A 9780-nucleotide genomic window follows, 5' to 3' on the forward strand; every position below is an offset into this window, starting at 1 on the left:
ATGTACCCCCTACTGTAAATGATAAGGATATTAGCAGTCACTGAGGGGTTCTGTGCCCCCCATATAAAGGCACAAGGCTGCAGGCTGAGTTATACAGGGAACTCTGAGTATCACTCATGTATTATAAGGGATAATGTACCCCCTACTGTAAATGATAAGGATATTAGCAGTCAGTGTATATAATAGGGATGTGTATAAGGATGCACTTCCTTCTGTGGCGGGGATGGCAGTATCTGCTGCAGCCGTTGGTTCCCCCGGAGGAAGTGAGGGGAATATATAAAAGCGGCGGCAGGAAGGGCCCGGGCAGTTGTGCCTTTGATGGCCGCCAGTGAAGGTGTGAAATATAAGAATAGGGAGCCTAATGGGACAGATCAAAGGCTGCTCCCTGAGTCCCGGGCCCATTGTTCCATATCCTATTAGCTGCGGATTGGCTAAGTACCCAGTACACATCTCCCTGTGCTGTCTGACCACTAATATGGCACTGGGGGGCTCGGGGCAAAAACTGTAGCTCAGGGCTGCTGGTTGTTACCCCCCCTAATCAGCTGCCCTCCCCCATTGCTCATGTCTGGGCATGTTTGGAACTGAAATACATTAATGAATCATTAATTAATGGCCAGTTAGGCGTCATCTTTGCTAATCATAGATCCCCCAATAAGCACCACGGTACCAGCTCATTATGGATCCCAGAACCCCTGCTCGTTAATTATTGGTTTGCCACCTATGGTCACATGTGCACGTCTGCCAGTCCATTGTATGGTTCTGTGGGGACTGAAAACAGGCCCAGACTGGCAAATGCCAGGGGGGCTGTAAGGTGCCACAGACAGTCACTATTTATTGGGCTGGGGGGGGGGCTGTTTGTGCCTCTGGGTACTGGGAATGCCAGGGGGGCTGTAAGGTGCCACAGTCACTATTTATTGGGCTGGGGGGGCTGTTTGTGCCTCTGGGTACTGGGAATGCCAGGGGGGCTGTAAGGTGCCACAGACAGTCACTATTTATTGGGCTGGGGGGGCTGTTTGTGCCTCTGGGTACTGGGAATGCCAGGGGGACTGTAAGGTGCCACAGACAGTCACTATTTATTGGGCTGGGGGGGCTGTTTGTGCCTCTGGGTACTGGGAATGCCAGGGGGCTGTAAGGTGCCACAGACAGTCACTATTTATTGGGCTGGGGGGGCTGTTTGTGCCTCTGGGTACTGGGAATGCCAGGGGGGGCTGTAAGGTGCCACAGACAGTCACTATTTATTGGGCTGGGGGGGCTGTTTGTGCCTCTGGGTACTGGGAATGCCAGGGGGGCTGTAAGGTGCCACAGACAGTCACTATTTATTGGGCTGGGGGGGCTGTTTGTGCCTCTGGGTACTGGGAATGCCAGGGGGACTGTAAGGTGCCACAGACAGTCACTATTTATTGGGCTGGGGGGCTGTTTGTGCCTCTGGGTACTGGGAATGCCAGGGGGGCTGTAAGGTGCCACAGACAGTCACTATTTATTGGGCTGGGGGGGCTGTTTGTGCCTCTGGGTACTGGGAATGCCAGGGGGGGCTGTAAGGTGCCACAGACAGTCACTATTTATTGGGCTGGGGGGGCTGTTTGTGCCTCTGGGTACTGGGAATGCCAGGGGGGCTGTAAGGTGCCACAGACAGTCACTATTTATTGGGCTGGGGGGCTGTTTGTGCCTCTGGGTACTGGGAATGCCAGGGGGACTGTAAGGTGCCACAGACAGTCACTATTTATTGGGCTGGGGGGGCTGTTTGTGCCTCTGGGTACTGGGAATGCCAGGGGGCTGTAAGGTGCCACAGACAGTCACTATTTATTGGGCTGGGGGGGCTGTTTGTGCCTCTGGGTACTGGGAATGCCAGGGGGGGCTGTAAGGTGCCACAGACAGTCACTATTTATTGGGCTGGGGGGGCTGTTTGTGCCTCTGGGTACTGGGAATGCTGAGGGGGGGCTGTAAGGTGCCACAGACAGTCACTATTTATTGGGCTGGGGGGGCTGTTTGTGCCTCTGGGTACTGGGAATGCTGAGGGGGGGCTGTAAGGTGCCACAGACAGTCACTATTTATTGGGCTGGGGGGGCTGTTTGTGCCTCTGGGTACTGGGAATGCTGAGGGGGGGCTGTAAGGTGCCACAGACAGTCACTATTTATTGGGCTGGGGGGGCTGTTTGTGCCTCTGGGTACTGGGAATGCTGAGGGGGGCTGTAAGGTGCCACAGACAGTCACTATTTATTGGGCTGGGGGGGGGGCTGTTTGTGCCTCTGGGTACTGGGAATGCCAGGGGGGGCTGTAAGGTGCCACAGACAGTCACTATTTATTGGGCTGGGGGGGCTGTTTGTGCCTCTGGGTACTGGGAATGCCAGGGGGCTGTAAGGTGCCACAGACAGTCACTATTTATTGGGCTGGGGGGGGCTGTTTGTGCCTCTGGGTACTGGGAATGCCAGGGGGGCTGTAAGGTGCCACAGACAGTCACTATTTATTGGGCTGGGGGGCTGTTTGTGCCTCTGGGTACTGGGAATGCTGAGGGGGGGCTGTAAGGTGCCACAGACAGTCACTATTTATTGGGCTGGGGGGGCTGTTTGTGCCTCTGGGTACTGGGAATGCCAGGGGGGCTGTAAGGTGCCACAGACAGTCACTATTTATTGGGGCTTGGGGGGGGGGCTGTTTGTGCCTCTGGGTACTGGGAATGCCAGGGGGGCTGTAAGGTGCCACAGACAGTCACTATTTATTGGGCTGGGGGGGCTGTTTGTGCCTCTGGGTACTGGGAATGCCAGGGGGGCTGTAAGGTGCCACAGACAGTCACTATTTATTGGCTGGGGGGCTGTTTGTGCCTCTGGGTACTGGGAATGACAGAGGGGCTGTAAGGTGCCACAGACAGTCACTATTTATTGGGCTGGGGGGGCTATTTGTGCCTCTGGGTACTGGGAATGCCAGGGGGGCTGTAAGGTGCCACAGACAGACACTATTTATTGGGCTGGGGGGGCTATTTGTGCCTCTGGGTACTGGGAATGCCAGGGGGGTGTAAGGTGCCACAGACAGACACTATTTATTGGGCTGGGGGGGCTGTTTGTGCCTCTGGGTACTGGGAATGCCAGGGGGGCTGTAAGGTGCCACAGACAGACACTATTTATTGGGCTGGGGGGGCTGTTTGTGCCTCTGGGTACTGGGAATGCTGAGGGGGGGCTGAGGGAAATTAGATATTATTAGATAATGTAATGAGAACATTTAGGGGCACAAAATCTCCCCTTAAGGTAACAGAGAGCAGATCTCCCAGCACCTCACTACGAGGGGAATCAGCCAATCAAAGTGTCAGGGCTGACTGAGGGCAAAGTCATGAGATTGGTGAAACTGCCCCTGAGGTGCCCATAGACGGACATTGGCCCTGTGTGGCACCCGTAGCCTCTGTCTGGCCCAGTCCTGTTTGTGGGTTCTGTCTGGGCTTGGGATGAGACACAGTAATTGGACTCAGGTACCAGACAAGTTCATTGTGACGTCTCAGTCCCCGGAGATTTCACACTTACCTGGGACTTTACCTGTCACCGTCTGACACCTCAGCCCCCAGACGGAGGGGACAATGGCCAGACTGGTCCCTTTACATCTCAATGTCTGATACAAAGTTCTCTGTCAGAGTTTCAGAACACTGGGCCAGGGCAGGACTGGAGAATTGGACCCACAATCCTTATCCCAATAAACTCACAATGTACAGTATATTAGCTATGAATATAAAAGAGTGCAAGTTCTGTGTGTCGTTCCCCCCCCCAAGCAGATAACAGCTTACACAGCCCTAATGCCATTTATCTGCCCGGCAGTACCAATGCTCTTTTGGGCCCAAGCAGGCCAGACGGGCAGGGGGAACACTTTCCATTATGTGCAACTGGGGAATCCTTAATGCAATTATGAAACGAGTGAGAGACAGATAAGGGCAAGTAAGAACATGATCCCCAGGGCCCCTAGATTGGCCCCAGGCAGAGAGATCAGTGGGCAGTACCCGGTGACAATTGCTGCTCCGGTGCTGCCATGTCGCCAAGCTCTATCATCATTAATAACGGATTATGATTGGGCAAATAATGGCTGCAGGTTGAGCATTGCTGGAGCCTATCAGCAGTGGAACCACAGGAGGGTGGTGCCAGGACCCATGAGATGGTTGGTTGGTAGGAGAATCAGCCCTAATGTTCTAATGTAACATATCAGCTCGCTTGAAGCCTGTGGGAAATGAGCCGTGTGAGCTGAGCAGTATGGCAGCACCCACCCATTTGTACAAATATATGTAAAGAGAGCAGGAATATTCTGTGCCCACAATACACTTTAAGCTCATACAATACTCCCCCATATGGCAGATTTCACCCATATGTATTCATTCTAATACAGGTATAGGACCCGTTATCCAGAATGCTCGGGACCAAGGGTATTCCGGATAAGGGGTTTTTCTGAAATTTGGATCTCTATACCTTAAGTCTACTAAAAAATCAATAAAACATTAATTAAACCCAATAGGGCTGTTCTGCCCCCAAAAAGGGGTAATTATATCTTAGTTGGGATCAAGTACAGGTACTGTTTTATTATTACAGAGAAAAGGGAATCATTTAACCATTAAATAAACCCAATAGGGCTGTTCTGCCCCAATAAGGGGTAATTATATCTTAGTTGGGATCAAGTACAGGTACTGTTTTATTATTACAGAGAAAAGGGAATCATTTAACCATTAAATAAACCCCATAGGGCTGTTCTGCCCCAATAAGGGGTAATTATATCTTAGTTGGGATCAAGTACAGGTACTGTTTTATTATTACAGAGAAAAGGGAATCATTTAACCATTAAATAAACCCAATAGGGCTGTTCTGCCCCAATAAGGGGTAATTATATCTTAGTTGGGATCAAGTACAGGTACTGTTTTATTATTACAGAGAAAAGGGAATCATTTAACCATTAAATAAACCCAATAGGGCTGTTCTGCCCCAATAAGGGGTAATTATATCTTAGTTGGGATCAAGTACAGGTACTGTTTTATTATTACAGAGAAAAGGGAATCATTTAACCATTAAATAAACCCAATAGGGCTGTTCTGCCCCAATAAGGGGTAATTATATCTTAGTTGGGATCAAGTACAGGTACCGTTTTATTATTACAGAGAAAAGGGAATCATTTAACCATTAAATAAACCCAATAGGGCTGTTCTGCCCCCAATAAGGGGTAATTATATCTTAGTTGGGATCAAGTACAGGTACCGTTTTATTATTACAGAGAAAAGGGAATCATTTAACCATTAAATAAACCCAATAGGGCTGTTCTGCCCCAATAAGGGGTAATTATATCTTAGTTGGGATCAAGTACATTATTCACTATATAATTTATGGAATACTCATGGTTCTTGTGTATTAATTATATAGATATAATACACAAGAGCCATGAATATCCTGTAAATGATATCCTTATGAACAGAGCTTAGTGATGTCATCAGTTATAATCAGAGCTTGGTGATGTAATTTCTGTCACATGACTCACTACTTTCCTTATGTTTTACAATAAGCGGTACATTATTCACTATAATTATCTATAATTCTGATCCTATGGTATATAGTGAGCCCAGCCATTGTGTATCTGGATCTCCTGGGCCCCCCCGTGGGGGTAACTTGTCACTGCCACTAAATGACGTGTGTCTTATTGTTTTGGCCCCTAATCCCCTGATCTCAAATGTGTATTGGGGAGAAGTGTCTGCCCCTCTCTGTGGGGGGTAACAACTCATCTGATACCATTCAGAACAATGGGGTCTACCTGGCAAGTTGCTTCCATCAAGCCAAGCTCCATGGGTTTCTAGACAAGTTCACACCTAATTGGCTAAATGATTCCATGGCCCCCAGAGAGGTATAAGAAGGGGCTCTGGGCTCATTGAGTCATTCAGCCAACTGAGCCGCACCGGTCATTTTGGGAGCCACAAGCCTTGGGAACCCAGGAAGCAGCCAGTCCCTAGGATGGACTCATTCAGCCAACAACTGGAGGACTTCTACCCTTCTTGCTTCTCTGCCAGGTCCAACCCAGCGGCCTTCCCTGACCCCCCGGCCCAGCACTTAGCTATGAGCCTTGGTACCGCTCAGAAGGATTTCCAAGAGGCCAGCTTAAAGGGTAAGTCATTCATTTCATATTCTATTCTATTACTATTGCCTCAACAACAAGTATTACTGGTATTTTCCTTTAAAGGGGAACTACACCCAAAAGCTGTTATTGCATAATGAAAGAAAATTACTTTTACAGTTACTTTTAACTGTAATTTCTATTGGCAGCAGCATTGGGCTGTTTATATGCCCTGCACTCCTTTTTCTGACTCGAAATGATTCCCTTTTCTCTGTAATAATAAAACAGTACCTGTACTTGATCCCAACTAAGATATAATTACCCCTTATTGGGGCAGAACAGCCCTATTGGGTTTATTTCATGGTTAAATGATTCCCTTTTCTCTGTAATAATAAAACAGTACCTGTACTTGATCCCAACTAAGCTATAATTACCCCTTATTGGGGCAGAACAGCCCTATTGGGTTTATTTCATGGTTAAATGATTCCCTTTTCTCTGTAATAATAAAACAGTACCTGTACTTGATCCCAACTAAGATATAATTACCCCTTATTGGGGCAGAACAGCCCTATTGGGTTTATTTCATGGTTAAATGATTCCCTTTTCTCTGTAATAATAAAACAGTACCTGTACTTGATCCCAACTAAGATATAATTACCCCTTATTGGGGCAGAACAGCCCTATTGGGTTTATTTCATGGTTAAATGATTCCCTTTTCTCTGTAATAATAAAACAGTACCTGTACTTGATCCCAACTAAGATATAATTACCCCTTATTGGGGGCAGAACAGCCCTATTGGGTTTATTTAATGGTTAAATGATTCCCTTTTCTCTGTAATAATAAAACAGTACCTGTACTTGATCCCAACTAAGATATAATTACCCCTTATTGGGGGCAGAACAGCCCTATTGGGTTTATTTCATGGTTAAATGATTCCCTTTTCTCTGTAATAATAAAACAGTACCTGTACTTGATCCCAACTAAGATATAATTACCCCTTATTGGGGGCAGAACAGCCCTATTGGGTTTATTTAATGGTTAAATGATTCCCTTTTCTCTGTAATAATAAAACAGTACCTGTACTTGATCCCAACTAATGGAGATCCAAATTACAGAAATACCCCTTATCCGGAATACCCTTGGTTCCGAGCATTCTGGATAATGGGTCCTATACCTGTATATTATTATCTTGGAATATATTGCATTTATTTTATTTGGCAAAAACTGTATATTGAAAAGTTACTTAGAAGTCAGTAAATGGAATATTTGGGTTTATGTTGCCTTTAGAACCTTATTAAACTTGCAGTTGGTCTTCATTACTATACATTATAGTTTTTGAATGTATGTCCTTCCTATTCAGCCTCTGAGTACTTTCTGGTTACCAGGGTCACTGACCCCGACAACCAGACAGTAAGTTACAATATTTGCTGTTTTTATTGTTTTTGTCAGCCCCCCACAATAGTTAGTCTTGCAGTCTGTCATTCTAACCCCTGTTTGTTTGCTAGGGATCTGTCTATTGCATAATGTAACAATATTTCTCATCTCTTTGTAGTACACGTCCATTCGGCCAATGATCATCAAACACCAGGGTCCCAGAAGCCCAACTCTCCGCCAAAGCAAGAAATGGTCTCCCCCGTATCTTCAGCTGATGTAACACTGGGGTCCCAGCGCCGCAAGAGAACATTCTACAGCCAGAACAAGCTGGATGTTCTAGAGCAGTTCTTCCAGACCAACATGTACCCAGACATCCACCAACGGGAAAACTTGGCTAAACGGATCTACATCCCAGAGTCCAGAGTTCAGGTAGGTACCCCATACACTTGGGTCCATATTGCCTTCTTTATGGTTTCTTTAGCTTTCAGCTACTAGGCAGGGGTAGGAATACCAGGGTCCTTCCACAATTTCTTAAACTTTTCCACCATGGGGCAAATACGGAGGGTATATATGTCTATTGATTCGGCACCTGAGAGCACAGGCAGCACATGAGATACATAGATTCATATTAGTGTGCAAATCTCATAAATCCATGTATGTTTTTTATTGCAGGTCTGGTTCCAGAACAGAAGAGCAAAGGAGCGCCGCGACAAGTCCAAATCCAACCCCTCTGTCGGAATGTGCTACCCCAGTGTTCGACGCCCCAACAAAAACATGTACCCCTCCAACCCACCGCCAAACGTGGCTGTTTCCCAGCAGCACATGGGTTTCCCAAAAGCACAAGGCCAACTGTATATGAATTCCCAGCAGAATCAGTTCCAGCCGACTCAGGAGTCTCAACTTTGTCCAGAGTCCATCTATTCTGCCTCCCAGCAGAGGTTCCTGATGCAACAGGCTGCACACAGCAGCTACCATGGAATTCCTGCCTCTTATAAACCTACAGACACCCAGCAGCACTTGTACAGATACATGAGCCCAACAGGAGGCATCCAGGAGAAGGTGATGGACCTCAGCAAGAAGCACAGCCCCATGCCCTTTCATCCCAGCCTTCTAATGGACTTCAACAACTTCCCGCCCAACAAGACCATCACTCCAGATATGAATGTTATAATCCCACCCATTCCTGTCTCGGGAACTTCAAACAAGCACACTCGGATGAATGTCTTTGATAGCAAAGAGGCCTGCCCTATGGTGTCCATGCCAGAGGAGGTCTACGAGGAGTTCTCTCCAGTCTCAGATTCTGGCGTTAGTGATGGCTCTACTGTGTCTTTGACAGACTTTAAAGATAGTGATGGTTCTGTTCTTGACAACATGTAAACATGGAAAGAAAAGAGTTCACATTTCTAAGCCCCAAGCAAGGTGTCTCCTGTGTCATTAGGCTTTAAATTCGCCATATGGACCGATGGACTAACCAATAAGCCAAGTCTACGTTCTACTGATCTCCTGTGTCATTAGGCTTTACCTTGGCCATACGGACTGATGGACTAACCAATAAGCCAAGTCTACGTTCTACTGATCTCCTGTGTCATTAGGCTTTACCTTGGCCATACGGACTGATGGACTAACCAATAAGCCAAGTCTACGTTCTACTGATCTCTTGTGTCATTAGGCTTTACCTTGGCCATACGGACTGATGGACTAACCAGTAAGCCAAGTCTACGTTCTACGGATCTCTTGTGTCATTAGGCTTTACCTTGGCCATACGGACTGTTGGACTAACCAATAAGCCAAGTCTACGTTCTACTGATCTCTTGTGTCATTAGGCTCTATCTTGGCCATAAGGACTGATGGACTTACCAATAAGCCAAGTCTACTTTCTACTGATCTCTTGTATCATTAGGCTTTACCTTGGCCATATGGACCGATGGACTTACCAATAAGCCAAGTCTACTTTCTACTGATCTCTTGTATCATTAGGCTTTACCTTGGCCATATGGACCGATGGACTTACCAATAAGCCAAGTCTACTTCCTGCTGATATCTACTCTAGAGCCCCTTCTAGATTTTGTGCCCCCATGAACAGATAAATTTTTTTCACCAGCCATATTGTTTGCCCAAAGGGATAAGTGGTGATTTAGATGACCTGCCTATAGCTATAGTGCAACTGTACATTAGTCGGACCCACCCCTATATTTGTATTGTTACCCCCTGAGAGACCCCTAACCTCCCCCCTTTTCAGTAATGTACATTTTATATTTTGAATTTGAATTTTTTTATTTTTCCATGTAAAATATTTTTTTCAGAAGTGTTTTTGTTCCTTTATTTTCCCATTAAAATGTATTAATTATTCTA

At 46.7% G+C, this 9780-nt stretch overlaps 1 protein-coding gene across 1 annotated transcript; it reads left to right on the plus strand.

The window, feature by feature from the left end:
- Nucleotides 1-5871: 5871 nt before the first annotated feature.
- mixer (mix-like endodermal regulator) lies at nt 5872-9780 on the plus strand. Its single transcript, XM_002941132.5, has 3 exons — nt 5872-6104; nt 7607-7857; nt 8101-9780. Exons 1-3 carry the CDS (start codon nt 5954-5956, stop codon nt 8803-8805), a joined length of 1107 nt encoding a protein of 368 aa, XP_002941178.3. The 5' UTR covers nt 5872-5953; the 3' UTR covers nt 8806-9780.

Source organism: Xenopus tropicalis, chromosome 5 (genome assembly GCF_000004195.4).
Source record: "Xenopus tropicalis strain Nigerian chromosome 5, UCB_Xtro_10.0, whole genome shotgun sequence".
Classification (NCBI taxonomy): Eukaryota; Metazoa; Chordata; class Amphibia; order Anura; family Pipidae; genus Xenopus; species Xenopus tropicalis.

Coding starts and splice junctions, on each gene's coding strand:
- mixer (XM_002941132.5), top strand. CDS start 5,954: ATGGACTCATTCAGCCAACAACTGGAGGACTTCTACCCTTCTTGCTTC. Junction 6,105..7,606: donor CCAAGAGGCCAGCTTAAAGG/GTAAGTCATTCA, acceptor ATCTCTTTGTAG/TACACGTCCATTCGGCCAAT. Junction 7,858..8,100: donor TCCCAGAGTCCAGAGTTCAG/GTAGGTACCCCA, acceptor TTTTTATTGCAG/GTCTGGTTCCAGAACAGAAG.